The sequence below is a fragment of the Myotis davidii genome, unplaced genomic scaffold (genome assembly GCF_000327345.1).
Source record: "Myotis davidii unplaced genomic scaffold, ASM32734v1 scaffold27, whole genome shotgun sequence".
Taxonomy (NCBI): Eukaryota; Metazoa; Chordata; class Mammalia; order Chiroptera; family Vespertilionidae; genus Myotis; species Myotis davidii.
Window position 1 is genome coordinate 4,018 of NW_006297821.1, and position 17,311 is coordinate 21,328.

Genomic DNA, 17,311 nt, shown 5'->3' on the forward strand with positions numbered 1-17,311 from the left:
CTCCCTTCCCCGGCGGGCGCTCCAAACCCTCCCCGAGGCGCGCGGCCCGAGCGCACGGTGCGCCCCGGTGTCCGGGCTTCCCCGGGAGGAGGAAGGCGGGAGCGGGGAGTAGCGCGCTCGGGACTGTCAGGGATGCGCGCTGACTTGGCGCTGTGCCCGGCCCGCTGCAGGCGGAGTTCCACAAGAAGTACGGCAAGATTTTCCGCATGAAGCTGGGCTCCTTTGACTCGGTGCACCTGGGCTCGCCTTGCCTGCTGGAAGCGCTGTACCGCACGGAGAGCGCGTACCCCCAGCGGCTGGAGATCAAACCCTGGAAGGCTTATCGCGACTACCGCCAGGAGGGCTACGGGCTGCTCATCCTGTGAGTCTGCGGGCGGGGAGGGGGCCAGGGTGGGGCCATGGGGCTGGCAACTGCGCCTAATGCGCTTGGAAACTGGGAAGAGCTTGTTCCCGGGAGTTGGACCCGTCTTAGGCAGAGGACACGAAAGCCGCTACCCAGTGGTCGCGCCCTCCTGGCAGACCGGAGTGGGTTGAGGGACAGCTGTACTGCGCACCCGCTGAACACCTGTTCTCTCTGGCAACCAGGCAGGGCCAAAGCTTTCCGTCAGACAAATGCTAACAAAGCGTTCTACAAATCGTGGCGGGATGGGGTTCTGAAGTCAGCGTGCCAAGCAAACGTGTTATACAAACTATGCTATCCCTTGAGTTCTCTGTAACCCCCTCTGGGAAGCTCACATGCCGGAAATTAACTTCCTCCGCTTTTAACCGTGACCTTTTTTCCGGAGGGGCCTGGAGGTGATGACCTAGGTGTAGGTGAAAGGTGGGGTGAGCAGGGGTCTCAAGGTTGCGTTCTCGATAGATAAATGCTATAATGTGATGTGATTCCTTTGCTTTTTCCTTGTTACCATCTAACAAGTTAGCACTTCTTTGCCCCCAAATTTAATGTCTAATAGTTATATTTTGGGGAGCTAATCACTGGAATTAAAAAGCATAGTGACGCTTTGTCGTGTTTCCCTCCACGTCCTGCGTGGTTCAGGGTTCGGGTCTGGAAGAGGAGCCGCACACAAATGAAATAGAAAAGACACTAGATAATTTGGGAATATTGGGGGACCAGGCGGCAAGTCCAACTCAAGAGGAAGGACTTCCACTGTGCTCAGGCCTGACCAAGCTTTTATAGTGAGCGGTAAACAAGGTAGTGGTTACCATAGTTACACAGTTCTTGTGAGTTTCACTTGTTTACACCATGTTATACTTCCTGCACTTCTCAGACCATTAGATTCCCAGATAAGATCTAGGGAGTGTTATAAGGTCAAGCCTAATTATGCTAAGAGGACTGTGCCCTCTAACCTAGGGCTTGTTTGTGACTTTGCCAGCAAGTCAGTCCGAGGCTTAACCCTATATCAGTCTCCCACAACGCTTGGTGCACCACAGGCTGTGTCACCAGCTGTGGGCAAGTGCGAAAGGGCGCCTGATGGAACAGGCTTTTTCCAAAGCCTGCGGCTCTCTGGCTGTCTGGCATTATGTGCAGGCAATGGCAAGATTCTAAATCTGAGGTGTTACGTAAGTGTGACTTGCAACCCAAGTCAATGAGTTGAAAGAAGACAAGATCTTTCCTCAAACAGACCTGGGTTTCAGGGCGGGGGGTCTTCAGGTGCCCACTCTCAGTGCTGGGAATTGAGGTGCCTGGCCTCCCAGCTCAAACCCAGTAAGGACACCTCCACAGCCCTGACCCCAAATTATCTGGACGTCACCTTTCTGGTACTTTCCTTGGCCGGGAGGAAAGGTGCTTTCTCATTCTATCATAAGCCAGCCCCAGTACTCCAGTGTGAACAGAACCCCGGGCACTTCCTGATGCTCAGTGTTGATCTGATGACACGTTCATGCAGTAGCAGAGTTGGGGTGGGCGGGATTTCTGCCTCTTCCTTCTGGTCTTTGCAACTTGCTCTAAACAGATTTCTCTCCCAGGGAGGGAGAAGACTGGCAGAGGGTCCGGAGTGCCTTTCAGAAGAAACTAATGAGACCAGTGGAGATTATGAAGCTGGACAGCAAAATCAATGAGGTTTGCATGCTGGGGCCAGCTTTCCAGGGTCTCTTGGGGAGGGAGGGGTGTTTGTAAGTCACAGCTGCAAAGTGCAAAGGGCAAAGCACACACTTTGGATGACTCGGGGGCTTCACGTTCTCCTCATTCGTCTTCCCATCTTCCTCCCCCAGAGCCTTTATTCCCCCTTTCTCTCCCCTTTCTTTAAAATGGCGCATTAAGGGGGTAGTTACAAGTACAGACTTTTGTATCCCACAGTCTTGGATTTGAGCATCAGTTGTCCACCCCATGTAACCTGACCATTTAAACTTCCCTGAGCCTCAGTTTCCCAATCTATAAAATGGGAGTGGCAATTCTCACTCCATAGGTTTGCTGTGATGACTGAAGGAGAGAATGCTTATGAAGATCCCTGGTAGTGACATTTGAGCTGGGTTTTGCAGGATGAGTAGGAGTCTACCAGCCGAAGAAGGTGGAGAAAGGCATTCTGGCAGAAAGAATAGCCTGCTGCAAATATGGAGCCAGGGCAGGGCATGGCATGGAGTGTTGAGAGAATAGAGCATTCGGCATGGGCCTTTTCTGAAATGATGCTGGACAGAAGGCAGGTCTGTGCCGTGCTAAGGTATTTGGACATATCATTTAGCCAACAGGGGCTGAAAGGGAAGGGATTTAAGCATAATAATCTCTTTTTCTTCTTGTTCACTCTGGGTGTTCATTTTGAACTGAGCGTGGACCCACATAGATTGTGTGGGTGAAAGATGGCAGGTTCAGAAGCTTCCAGGGGCCATGTAATTAATATAAACGCATAGGGCAGGCCCTGTAGGGATTTCAGCCACCAGAATAGCGCGTGCCCTTCCTGGAGGTGACAGCTGTCCCAGTTCCAGCAAATGACTGCCCCATGGGAATGCTGACACGGTGTCGCCAGATCCTGTAATTACTTATTCTTATTATTGTTATGGACAAGTAGTGGAAAATCGATATGTTCATGCGAAATCTCTAAATTTTATGGTAACTAATTCAAATACATTTGAATGCACTATGTGAGCAAATTAAACATTCTTGTCTCCACGGTGGGCTGGGTAGGCACACAGGCTTTGTTCCAGGCCCAGCACAGGTGCTTTTCAGCTCTGTGTCCAGGGGCCGGTGCCTTTGAGTCTCTCTACGCCTCTGTTTTCTCACCTGGGAAATGGGAGAAATGACAGGTCGTTCTCCCTCACAAGATTGTAAGGATCAGCTAAGAAAACATCCCTTTGTACAGCGCGTGGTTCTATGGAAGCCTCCGGAAATGAGAGGCTTTAGTCATCCAAAGCCCTGATTTTGGAAACTGGCATCTAATGGCCTTACATAACTCGTCCAAGGTCACAGAGCCATTTAGCAAGGGAGCTGCGTCCAGAATTGCAGATCTCCTGGCTCCAAGTTCAACACGCCTAACACAGTACCAATCAGTAAAGAGAGGTTTGCTTGCCCAGATATGGAAACGGCAAACCTCAGGGTAGTCGTAGCATCACAGCCTTTGAGATGTTGTGCCAACAGCGACACTTGACTGATTTCCCCTTTGTGGTTTATTCCCCGTTCTGATTAGAAGAAATGTTTTCCTTTCTTTAAATTTAGATCAAAGGCTGAAACCTTAGCTTCAGGGTGGCCGCAGGAAACGCTGAGCAAATAACCCAGGACAAGGTTGCTAGGGTGTCAGGTGAGCTCCCCAGGAAAATATAGAATTAGTGCTGCTGCAGAGGGGGTAATGTCTGGCCAGGGAATACACCAGGTAGCGAGACCTGAGGTTAGCTTGCTGCTCTACATTTTTTTGTTTTCCCTCAAAGACTAAAATGTGTTTTTGTGGTTCTTTCTCTTCAGGTCTTGGCTGATTTTATGGGTAGACTAGATGAGCTCTGTGACGAGAGAGGCCATATTGGAGACTTGTACAGCGAGCTGAACAAATGGTCATTTGAAAGTAAGTGGTCTCCATGGTCTCGACTGTTTGACCTTGCCAGTGATCCTGCAAACAAGCTGGCAACTCTTTGGAATCGTGTACTATTCTGAGTGGGAAAGGCCACAGCAGCCGTCTTAATGCTTTCCGCACTGCAGCTCTGCTTTGCACGCTGGGCTGTTTGTGTGGTCACTCGACAAACACTTACTGACCACCTGCTGTGTGCCAGGCACCGGGCTAGGAACGCAGCATTGAGTAAAACAGGCAGCGTCCTTGCTCACATGGAGCTTGGCTTCTAGTAGGGCTGACAACTGACAAGTAAACACATTTCAATATAGACTCTGCCAAAGGGAAAGGGGCCCAAGAAAGAACATAGGTGCCTCGATGGGGCAACTCCGCTTTGGTAAGGAGACACCTGAGCTGAGACCTAAAGAAGGAGAAGTGCAACCGCAGAGTTATCTGTGGGAAGACTGTCCCAGAGAGCGGAGACACGCAGTGCAAATGCCCGGGGACAGAAGCATGAACATGCCGTTGAGGAACTCCGAGATGCTGGTGTGAGTGGATTACAGGGAGAGGAGCATCTGAGAAAGACCAAGCCAGGGCCTGTAGGTCTCGGCAAGGACTTTAGTTTGAGTCCCATTGGGGTGCCATGGAGACTTTTAAACAGAAGGGGATGTGATCACTCTCTTCAAGGATGGCTCTGAGAATGAGAAGCAGAGCCCTGCCTGGATGAGCTCACTGCCCAGTAGGGTGCCGGCAAGGCAATTTCAATAGACTAAGCAGGTTCAGGGCTGTGGGCGAATCCCAGAGGGATGCAGCTAGGCTCCGTCTGGGGGTGCTCTGTGGAGTAGGTGCCATCTCAGCTAGTGCGGGAGGAGGAGTTCTCCAGGTGAGAGTGAGGAAAGGAGGAATGTTCCAGGTGGAGAAACAGAGATTATGTTGAAGGAACAGGAAAGCATTTAGAATGACCGGGGCATATCCTGCAAGGGAGGGAGGGAGGAGCAGGGCGAGGCAGAGGATGGCTGGGAGGAAGGCAGCAGCCAGCCGTGCAAACCCACGTAAACCAGGGACAGAGTTTGACTTTGAACCTGGGAGTACCTGGGAGTGACAGTAAGTGCTTTTCGCAGGAGGGTGGCATGATTTGATTTGCTGCCAGGGTCACTCTGGCTACAGATGGGAGGGGAGTGGACACGGCACCCCGAGGTGGTAGCTTTTGTCCTGACCTGTTGCCTCACTTTAAAGTTATGAACCAGTCATCTGAGCCCATGAGAAAGCTCCATGCAAACAAGAAACCCACAGAAGGTGTTAAGGGAAAAAGGGGTGAAGAGAGGGAATGATTATAGAGGAGAAAATAAGCGTATGTTTTGGAACTTGCCCACTGTAAATACTCAAATGAAGGAGTATCAAATGCATCTGTTTGCAAGTCAAAGAGAATCTGACTGCGGCGGTTTAAAAATTACTGTGCAGCCTTGCGGGAAGTCCAGGGGAAGGCAGTCCGGGCCACACTCGGCGACGCCGCGGGGGAGCCAAGCTCGGGCATCTGCTCACTCGTCCAGCCTTACTTGTTGGCTTGATGCAAAAAGGGTCCTGCCCCTCCAGCTTCCCCTCTCCCTTTCAGGCAAAGGGAGACGAAAAGAGGGTACAGCCCCCACTTTATCTAGAAAACCAAGGAGTATTTCCTTCTGGTCTCACTGGCCAGACCTGGGTCGTGTGGCTGCTTCGGTGGCTCCAGGAAGCGAATCAGGGAACAGGCTTCTCAGAGTCTGAGATCCATGCTGACTCACTGCCTGAGCACTGGTACTCTGACGCCCTAAATAAAATCGGGTGTCTTAGGGAAGAAATGAGGGAGAACCAGTACCGGGTAGGCCATTCACGATGTCTGCTGCATGTGATGTCAATGATAAACTCTGACAAAAGCAAGACGTACAGGAGAGATTCATTCATGTATGGAAATGGCTACATTTGCACAGTGGTATTTCTGACCAGGAGGTTCTGCGGAGCCTGGGTCATTGGACCCGCAGATAATTTCTAAAAGGGTGATCAGACACTCAGACCCTTTGCTACTCCTGTGTCCTTAGAAATTACCTCATGTCTCTGAGAGATGGAATCAAGCCCTTAGCAGTCAGGTAGTCGCAGAGTCCAGATTGTGTAACAGTGGTCATTATTTTATTAACAGGCATCTGCCTTGTGCTCTACGAGAAGAGATTTGGGCTCCTCCAGAAGAACGCCGGGGATGAAGCCTTGAACTTCATCATGGCCATCAAAACAGTGAGCATCCACAGGGGAGAGCGCCGTGTTCCCAACAGATCATTCAGGCATCGCAGTTTCCCCAGGAGGGGGATGCACTCAGGTCTTATTACAATAGTGCATTTCAGTGTGTGCGATGTATTTTCGCGCATGGATGTGCCCCTGTGCACATACAATAAAAAAGTACATTAGACCATTGTTTAGGCAAAGTGAAAGTAGGTGGGTCAATTAAAGGTCAGTTGATTAAATTACTGTTTAGATTTTAAAGTTTTGAATCGTTTGAGTTGTGTGTGGATATAATCGATACTGTGAAACTGGCCTGGGAATGGCAGAAGTTCAGAAATTCAAGTGAGTGTAAGTTATAGTTACTTTTTCCTTTTTAAAAATAATATATTTGTATTGATTTCAGAGAGGAAGAGAGAGGGAGAGAGAAACATGAATGATGAGAGAGAATCATGGATCGACTTGCCTCCTGAGCTCCCCACACTGGGGATCGAGCCTGCAACCCGGGCATGGGCCCTGACTGGGAATTGAACCATGACCTCCTGGTTCCTAGGTCAATGCCCAACCACTGAGCCACGCCAGCCGGGCTCCTCCTTTCCCAACATGTGGGTTACAAGAGCAAGTTGTTATTAAACTCCATTGAAAAATCAATCGTCCCAAAGATGATTTTGAATATGTTATGGGGGTTCGGCTTCCAGGAGCAGAGCACAGGGTCTGGGGGTGTCCTGTGAATTCTGGCCTTTGGGGAGCACAGGGTGCCATGTGCAGCTGCTCCTAGACCTGAGTGCAAGTTGTCTGGGAGAGAAACAGGAATGAAAAGCACGTGTGTTCCTCGTAGATGATGAGCACCTTTGGGAGGATGATGGTCACCCCGGTGGAGCTGCACAAGAGCCTCAACACCAAGGTGTGGCAGGCCCACACGCTGGCCTGGGACACGATTTTCAAGTCAGGTAAGAGCCACACCCAGCGCTGTCTCCCCTGCCGCCCGGAGGCCCGCCGTGACCTTGTGGCCTGCCCCCCTAGATCCTCCGATTCTTTCGGGCTTTGCAAACACAAGTGTGGGGATCACCCTGCTGTAGACAAATTCCAAGGAAAAGGCAGGAGGCAGCGCTGTGTTGTCAGGGGAACTGGAAGTGGTTAAAAGCGAGAGCCTTGGAGTCGGAGATACCTGGGTTCGAGCTCCCGGTCTGTCCTTGGGGTAGCAGGTTGGCCCAGGGTGCTGTCTCCTTTTCATCATCAGCTGTCTTACCTCTAAAACGGGCTCACAACAGCAACAATAGCAGCAACAACAATAATAATAGCGCTCCCCTCAATGTAATTGTTTCTAGGTCTAATATAGAGATTGTAAAAGCCTGGCTTATGACAGTACCTCAATGGATCAGAGCCATTTCTGCTACATTGTGGAGGGGATATTTGATGCTAGGGGTTATCCTAAGATAATATATTATATATATTTAAACATACTTATTTAATTCCCACCAATAAACGTATGTTAGATCTTTCCATCAGCCCCAAGTACTAATAGAACTGAGGCACCAATAAGTTAAGTAACATTCTCAACATTACACGCCCAGTGATGGCAAAGCCAGGGTTGGAAGCCAATCAGAAAGGCTCCCGCAGCTCAGCCTCCAGCCCCTGTACCACTAGTGTCATCATTGTCATTGCCACCATCACCACTATTATTTCCTTGGTGGTGGCTCACGTCAGGGACTGGAGTGAGGGAGGGCAGCCTAGAATGTAATTTACAAACATTAGAAAATGTTAGTATTATTGTCAACATTCATGGACACTGCAGGTGTGTGTGTGTGTGTGTGTGTGTGTGTGTGTGAGTGATAGCATTAGGGGAGGGTGTTCTTCCCTCCCCCGTAGCCAAGATTTGGGAGCCACACCCTATATTAGCATGCCTGCCTGTATCAATGACCATATTAGCTAGACACCTGGACCTGATTCTGAGAGTGGACCCAGATCCCACCTGTGTCATAATGGTCTCCTCCCTGCTCCAAGCTCTTGCTAGTCAAGATGTGACCACAGATCAACAACAGCAGCATGACCTGGGAGCTTGTTAGAGATGCAGATGTCCAGGCCACCTGGACCCTCAGCTCCGAATCTGCATTGTAGGAAGATGCCCAGGTCATGTGAGCATCCATCCATCCTGGATGACTCAACGAGGCAATAGGAGCTCATCTAACAATCAGTGTCCCCTAAAGCCCTTGCGGGTGTTGTAAGGATTTCATCTTAGGTTCCCTCACTCCCATTCTTTTCCTCACCCTAATGTTCAGCTGACTTCCTCTCCCTCTTCTCTCCAACAGTCAAATCTTGCATCGACCGCCGGTTAGAGAAGCACGCGGAGCAGCCCAGCGCGGACTTCCTCTGCGACATTTACCACCGCAACCAGCTCTCAAAGAAGGAGCTGTACGCCGCCGTCACCGAGCTCCAGCTGGCTGCCGTGGAGACGGTGAGGGTGGCGGCTTTCTTTGCTAAACAGTCTGGGACACCTTTCATCACGATGAGTTTTAAATAGTCACTCAAGTTACTCATTTCACAAGGATTAGCTGAGCTCCAGCTGAGCAAAAATAAAAAGTCCCGCACCAGGTGCTGTGGGAGACCCAATGCACAGGCTTTCTGCTCACACATTAGGAGGAAAGCTCTCCTAATGACTCTGTCCTAGCGACGGGACTCCAGAGCAGGGTCCAAGATCTGCGATGAGCTTGCCAGCTGTCTCGGGAATGCAGAAGCAGTAATTCCACACCACAGCAATTGAAATCTTAGATTTTCAAAAATTGGACATGCCTTGGGTGGTCGTGCCTGCTACCTAACCGTGGCTGTTATTTATTATAAAAATATTGAATCTCTGCCAGTCCAATCATTTCTTTATGTTTGACATTGGAAACATAGTGAGTTTGGGAATCATTGATTTTAGTTTAACCAAAACAGCTCCTTTTAATACCAAGATTCCGTCCCTGCTGTAGGCGGTGGATGCTCCTGGTAGGTACTCGTATAGTCAGGCTCCAAGCACAGATGCTGACAAGTGTTCAGGTGGGTTTACCCAGCTTTGACTCATTGCTGAGCTCTCCTTGGAGTCATGCAGATTAATATTCCTCAAAGGCCTAACATTTCCTGCACAAGCAGTCCCTAAGAAGAATCCATACAAGTTCACTTCTTTGTCATGCTTTTCCCCTTTCCACCGTGTCTCTTACCTGAAGAAAAAAAAACATAGCATTTTCTACATTAGGAGATAGAAAGGTTCTGAGTTCACCTCATGACCCAAAAGGCTATCAAAAGTGGGAATCAGTTTCAACTCACTTTCCTGTGGGATCATGACTCCTTAGAGCGATTAAAACTAAAGTTGCACCCATTTCTTTGTTCAACTGGAACGTGAGCTCCATGAGGGTGGTGACTTGGTTTGGTCCCCTGCTGTATTCATAGGATGTAGAATACCTCTTGGCATACAGTAGGTGCTCAATAAATGTTTGTTTAATAAATGAAAGAGTTCAGGGACTATTGAGTTCCTACTATGTGCCAGGCACTATTCCAGATTCTTGACATGCCACCATGAACCAGTTTTCTTCATGGGACATAACATGTAAACAAACAAATACATATGATTATTTCAGATAGTGGTATAGGCATGGGGGGGGGAGCCATCAGGTTGATGTAAGAAAGATGGGGGAGGGCTCCCTCTCTGGAGCTGACACTGGCATGTTGAGGAGTCAATCATGGTCGAAGAGCACTCCAAGTAGAGGAAATAGCACATGCAAAGGCCCTGGGGCAGAAAGAGAGATGGAGCTGGAGAACTAGCAAATGTGCTCAGAGTTGAGATTGGAAAAGTCGACGGGCCATGTTAACCAGGAGCCTTCATACGACATTTGGATTTTATTACACCTGAGAGAGAAAGCTCTTCGAGTGCTTTAAGCAAGGAGTGTCTTGATCAAAGTTATGTTTTGTGAAGTGAGCTCTGGCTGGTGGGTGGAGAGTGGATCTAGTGGAAACAGAGTGCAGGCAGGAAGCTGGCCATGAGATGGACGCTGTGACGAAGGTCAGGCCAGGACAGTCGGTTCCCAGGAGGTTCCGCAGGCCACTTCCCCTCCACTTAGCCCCGCAGTTGCCCGACAGGCAGGGCTGTCTCCGGGCTTTGGTGAAAGCTACAGTTATCTGTCTTTTGGAAACTCTATTTGGAACTTGTGGTGTGGGCCCCACTGATAGGGCTCAATCTGTTTCTTTTTTAGTCCTGACTATTCTGAAACTCTCCTTTGGCAAATCGGGGAAATCTGAAATCTATCTAATTTGGCGGCTCCGCCCTCTTCCTGTCTGTAACTTACTCTCTGGTACTAATGCCATCCGTCCACAATCGGAGGCGAGGCTGCCAGTCCCCTGACATGAAGAAGCCTGCCTTGGGGACATCTTCTTCCAAAAATAGTAAACGCCATGGCTCCGCACTGTCCTGCGCTTTGCTCGTTCATGTGCCTGGCACACATGCCGAGGGAGAGCGTCTTTGTGTCTACAGAGCGAGGAGACGATGACCACTTGTAAGGGCCTACTTGGCTTAAATTGGCCAAAAAAAGGCCTATGAAACAAATACTTAGGACGAGCAGCGGTGAATATTACGAAGCTAAAAGCTGCACTTGGCTGTTTCCGCCAAAAGGAAATCAAGGGTGCCACTTGGAAGGCAAGAGCCTTTGTCAGACTGTGGCCAGCACCTTGAATGACTCGGCTTGGTGCTCTAATTTCTCATCTGGCTGTTGGCACCGTCCCACAGGGGCTCTTTGCATGTGGTTGGAACCCCGAGAGTAGATAATACCTTTATATTTTTGTGGTAAATGTTTAGGGTGTGGCAAAAAATACACACCACTTTTCTTTTAAATCCCAGAAATACAATTTCTTTGGTGTTTGCATTGTAAAAAAAAATTTTAAATCTCTTATAGCAAAACTCTGGGATCTCTGTTCCTCTCTCCCAACTCAATTTTCATATCAAGTTTATATTAATAATTCTTTAAGTAAACTCTTTTTCTTTTGAGATAATTATAGATTCACATGCAGTGTCCTTCCCCCATTGGTAGCACCTGGCATGACAATAATCATGTCACACCCTGACATTGGCCTTGAGCCAGTCCGCCCGCCTGGCTGCCCTTCCACCGGTTTTACATGCGCTCCTTTGTGCTCCAGCCTTTTGTGCACCACACTATGTTCCAGGTGTCCTGATGTGGCAAATTACTCACAGGATTCTATTTTCATTCCCTCAATACAGACGCTAGCCTTCATTGATAGATTTTATAAGAGCCATTTGACTTCCCACGCGTGGTATTCATTTAAGGCACAGCACACGAGGGCATGCGAGGAAGTATCACTGACCTGTTTGTTGTTTACTTTTGCATCGCCTTGCGTCCGGCTCAGACTGGCTGTGAGGCGGTTTCTTTGCAGAAACTCAAGCTTCTGTCCGTTGGTTTTTCAGACAGCAAACAGCTTGCTGTGGCTTCTCTACAATTTATCCCGCAACCCCCACGTGCAAGGAAAGCTCCTGGAGGAAATTCAGAGCGTCCTGCTGGAGAATCAGGTGCCGCGGGCAGAGGATGTGAGGAATATGCCATATCTAAAGGCCTGTCTGAAGGAATCCATGAGGTAAGCGCCCACGCCTGAGCCAGCGTGCATACGGGAGAGCGCTGTTCTCTTAAATACACAATAAGGGGTCCCTCCCCAAGTACAGCTCCCACAGTTGATTCTTAAACTTTTATCAAACTGGAAAAAAAAAGAACCTGAGGAGCATATTCCATTTTTTTTCACTCATTTCCTGAGTCATTTGGGAAAATTCTGTGACATCTTGGAAAGTCAGTGACAGGCCCTTTAAGTCGGTAAGAACCATCCTATCATGGGTGCTGAGAGCACTCATTAGGGTCTGGGCAGGCCTGGAGGGTCTGACATGAAAGCCAACTAGGGAACCATATCATTATATGATAGACATAGAGACATCTTTAATATTGAGCCTCTGGTATAAAATGTCCTCGAAGCCCTGGTCAGTGTTCTCAGTGGTTAGAGCATTGGCCCACACACCAAGGAGCTGAGGGTTCGACTCCTGATCAAGAGCACGAACCTGGGTTGCAGGTTTGATCCCTGGCCCTGTTTAAATGCTCAGGTGAGGAGTAACAAAAATAAATAAATAAATAAATAAATAAGCCCTTTGAAAATTCCTTTTACACCCTTTCTGGGAAACAAAACTCATTCCATTTTAGGATTGAAAGGAAATATCTTTAACTTTCTGAAGAGTGAATAGGAGAAACTAGAACAAACACCAAGATTCAGGGGGAAAACATTTGAAGTTTAGGCTGAAGCAGGGGAAACCACTCCGAACAGCTACTAAGCAGGCTTGTTCCGGGGGGGAGGGGGTGCCAACCCAATAAAATAAGGAATAAAAACAAGAGACAGAACCTCTTTATGAAGAACTGTGACCAGGTTCCGCTTTGGGCTTAGAAACTTAATGCAGCAACTCTTCACGTAAGCAGAATGCATTCCCATCAACACTTGAGCCAGCGCTTGGCCTGTGCCCGCCTGTACATCTTTGGTTTTGCTTTTCCAGGCTCACCCCCAGTGTGCCATTCACAACCAGGACTCTTGACAAGGCCACAGTTCTGGGTGACTATGCTTTACCCAAAGGAGTGAGTAGACTTTGTTTATTTTGTCCCTTTCAGAGCTTTGAAATATGCATCTGGTTCCCCTAAAAATACTAACGGAGAAAAGGTTCATTTTGAAAATAAGTAGATTGACATGTGTTGCATCATATAGGATTAGGAATAATGGCTGTGGGGACAGACCTGGACTCAAGTATAGTCCCAAGTGAGTCATATAACCTCTGGGAGCCTCACCGTTCTCATCTGTAAAATGGGGATAATAATAAAATCCATCACCTGGGACTGTTGTGAGAATGTGATGCAGAATATTGAAGTTATTTACCGATTTAGTACCTGGCACATTTCAAGTCTCCCATGCCTGCTGGCAATCGTCGTTATTATAAACTTACGGTGACTTTTATATCTCTAAGGTGGCTGTTTTGTTAAGTTTCGCGTTTCCACCACCTTCTTCTGCTTATTTTAAATGCACGCATTTCGGTGTGTTTGCAGACAGTGTTGATGCTAAATACCCAGGTGTTGGGGTCCAACGAGGAAAATTTTGAAGACGCCAGTCAGTTTAGGCCCGAACGATGGCTTCAAGAGAAAGAGAAGATCAACCCCTTCGCACACCTCCCGTTTGGCATTGGGAAGAGGATGTGCATCGGCCGCCGGCTGGCTGAGCTCCAGCTCCACCTGGCCGTCTGCTGGGTAAGCCTGCACTGCCTCCCGCGTGCTCTGTGCTGCTCCCCAAGGCGGGGCAGAGGGCTCACTCTCCTTTTCGTGCACCTGTGTTCCAGATCGTCCGCAAATATGACATCGTGGCCACGGACCACGAGCCCGTGGAAATGCTGCACTTAGGCATCCTGGTGCCCGGCCGGGAGCTCCCCATCGCCTTCTGCCAGCGATAAGCGGCCGCAGGTGAGCGTCTGGGAGGCTGTGCATGACAGGGGTGAGCTGAGCCCAGAAGTCCGCCAGACCCGGGCTTGAACCCTGCTCCCCTCCAATTCCCTGGATGACCTTAGGTAGTTACTTAACCATTCTGCCTCCTTTTTTTTAATTTCTCATTTGTAACATGGGAACCAAAGTAGTATTCATCCAGAAGGTTGATATGGATAATAAGTACTTAGCCCAGAGCCTGGCATCAACTAAGTGTTCAAGTCATGCACGCTGCTGTCCAGTTTTTGCATTTAATATCACAGGCAGACGCGCTTTTTCTGTAAAGGGCCACCGTGCAAATATATCAGGTTTTTCAGGCCATAAGGTCTCACTCACATCCATTTAGCCCTGCCTTGTAGCTTGAAAGCAGCCCCAGGCAATTCATCAAACAACAGAAATGTGTTGTGTTACAGTTCTCTGGGTCAGAGGTCCGAGACAGCTCTAACCAGGCTAAAAATCAGGGTGTTGGCAGGGCTGCGGTTCTTTCGGGGGGCTCTCAGGGAATATCTATCTGCTTGCTAATTGGGATTGTTGGCAGAATTTGGTTTCTTGTGGTTGTAGGACTGAGGTTCCCCATTTCCTTGCTGTCAGCTGAGAGCTGTTCCCAGCTTCTAGAGTCACCTGCATTTCTGGGATTATGACCTCTTCCTCCCTCTCCACGGCTACCAGGAGTGAGCTGAGTCCCTCTGCAGACTCGAAACTCTCCCCTTCCTTCTGTCCTATCTCTCTGACAGGCTGTCATTCAGTATAATCTCCCCATCTCAGCGTCCATAACCTTAATCACATCTGCAAAGGCATGCAAAGCAATGTATTCATGTAAAGTCATATGTTGCCATGCAAAGAAATATACTCACAGGTTCGGAGAACTAGGGCACAGGCTTTTATGAGGGCCATTATTCTGCCTCACAAGACTGCATTCCAATAAAACTATAAAAACAGATGGTGGGCACTATTTGGCCGCAGGGCCTTTCTTTACAGACCCCGGACATGTGTGTGTATATATGTACCAGCCTATATTAAACACAATGTAATACTTCTCCTGCACTCACTGTTCATTATTGAAGTGGGAAAAAGTTAGCCTGAGAAATCTCTAATACCGTCTTCTGTGGAAATATAACATTTCCAATACACAAGGTGATAGAATTCCATGTTAATGTTCAAACTCAATTTCAACCGTTCTGCGTTTTCAACAGAATCTCCTAAAATTTTGCCTAGAACTAGTGGCTATTTGCTAACTGAGTTAAGGGGCATTCGCTGATAGGCGGCTATTTAAGGAAACACGCAGTTACAGGTGGAATTTCTGAATGAGGCCTCACTGAATCCCTCCCCAGGTGTCTGGTCCCAAATGCAATATATTCAAAGCTAAGCATCTCAACAGCACTGAATCAAGGAGAATAATGAAGGAATTCTAGCTGAATTTTGAAACTCCCAGGTTCCAACAAGGACAGTATGCATGTTTCTGTTGATGAACCACACCTTTGGCAAGAGCCCAAGACAATTTCTGGTTTAATTTGAAATTAAATTAAATTAAATTTTTTGGCAGATAATTCCTCATTTAATTACACTTCTTTGATATACCATTAGAATATACTTTATTTTCCAGATTTATTTATTTATTTTTACCAAGACCTGGAGCAACAATCTTTATTCTCCTGCAGGAATGGTGCTGTGGCTCCCACAAGACTGAGCAGCGGACTTCACAGGCACATGGGACCCTTAGACGCTGTGTTGATTTCTTTCTTCTGTTCAGCTGCTTCAGGAGCTGCACTGCCCGTGAAGCTGTGAAGATAGCTGACCCAGGGGAGCGGAGTGCGTGCTATAATACGGGCACTCCACAGGGCACAGTGCTGGCCTACACTTGACCAACGTCAGCTCCATCTTGACTTAAATTGCCCAGGATCTTGCTTCCTCCTGCATTTCCCATGTCAGTTAGTCGGGTACAAGTCAAATGTGTCTGTCCCTGCCCCACCCAGCTCTCCGCTTGAATCTTTCCTGCTCCCGAATAAGTTTACAGAATCACAATGAGACACCTGCCATAGCTCCATTGTCTGGGGCTCAGGGTAGTATCGACGGTCCGTTTATTGTAACTCTGCTTAATGTGCTATTTGGAAAAACATTTGCTTACTAACATCAGCAAAGCCAAATGTTGGCTGAAGTTATTAGGTCCCCGGGGCACTGCACTTCGAAGTAGGAGCATCACTGGGAAGTGAGAGGACACCTGTATTTTAAGAAGTGCTTTAAAGAAGTCAGAATCTCCTCTCTAAGAAGACCTTCTGTGGCATCATTAGGTTAAAGGATCCTGAAGTTCTTTATTTAGTGCATGTATCTTTTCTATGGCATTAAGGAGCTGGAGCAACAGTTTTGAATTGTATGTGTATGGGTGTATTTTAATAGCAATTTGCTTATGTCATTTTTTAAAATGTATGGTATTTCATTTATGATCTGTGATTTGGGGCAATATTATTGTTCAGCCACAGTTTAAAAACATTTAGTGACTTCCTATGCCTTAATTTCCCCATCTATAGAATAGGACAATAGCAAAGTGTACATACATTATAGATTAACTATATGCGACAGTGCAAAAGTAGGTTTACAGTTGCTCAAATAATAATACAAGAATAAACTCTTTTGCATACTCACAACTGTAAACCTACTTTTGTCCACCCTGTGTAACCCATCTTCTGTGACTTGAACTCCTTGGGACAGTATGGTTTCATAAATGGAAAATGCATAGAGATTTCTGCAATACCTATAAAATTTTTCTTAAAACTTGTTTACATATGGTTTATTTACACATATTTTACTACCACTTTTCCCAAAGGTGTACTATATATTTCTGTATATTTTATAAAGATTTTTCATTATATTTTTAGAATATGTCAGAAGTATACATTTATATCTTTATACTAGTATTTGAATAAATATATACATATTGCTGAAGTAAGTATAAGCTTTCTTCCTGTTGTGAAATTATTTTTAGATTTTTAAATCCATATGTTGTCAGATTTCATCTGTGTATCTTTTTAGAATTCTCTGAAAGTAAGAATAAAGGTTTTAAAGTTTGACAGATGTTTCCTCTTCGTTGCACTTGTTACAAGGAAATTTTAATATTCTAATGTTGTCTTACTAGAAAAATTCTCGTGGCCATTTCACGAGCTGTGTATCACAAAACCTACCTTTACGAAAATCCAGACTTCAATAGCAAAATGATCATTTGAATGGCAAAATAATTTTCCCTTTTATGCCGATTAAATACTTTTCCAGTCCATTGCTCCTTTCCCCACCACCTGGACCTGAGCAGAAACTCCCAGCTGATCTCCATCTTGCCTCCCTCCAGTCTGTTCTGCGTCCCCCTGCCATGTTGGTCTTTTCAAGACCCAAACCTCATCGTGTCTCATTTCTGCTTCTGTGGCTTCCCATTGCCTTACGAAAGCCAGTTCCTCCAGCTGGACTTGGGTGTCCTGTGAAGGAGGCCCCTGACCCATGGCCACCAGATCCCTCACCCTGTGAACCTCAGACTCCAGCCACACCGGCTCCTGCCAGCTCCTTCTATCTCTTAAAGGC

General features: G+C 47.5%; 1 protein-coding gene across 1 annotated transcript; it reads left to right on the top strand.

Moving 5' to 3' along the window:
* Positions 1 to 149: 149 nt before the first annotated feature.
* Positions 150 to 16,812, top strand: LOC102772049 (1,25-dihydroxyvitamin D(3) 24-hydroxylase, mitochondrial; the record flags this gene model as incomplete). Its single annotated transcript, XM_006773646.2, has 11 exons — positions 150 to 361; positions 1,966 to 2,059; positions 3,890 to 3,986; positions 6,139 to 6,230; positions 7,051 to 7,162; positions 8,522 to 8,667; positions 11,662 to 11,828; positions 12,781 to 12,859; positions 13,322 to 13,519; positions 13,609 to 13,729; positions 15,406 to 16,812. Coding segments are annotated over 10 exons (1,308 nt in total), but the record flags the coding sequence as incomplete, so codon positions are not given.
* Between the last annotated feature and the right edge of the window lie 499 nt (positions 16,813 to 17,311).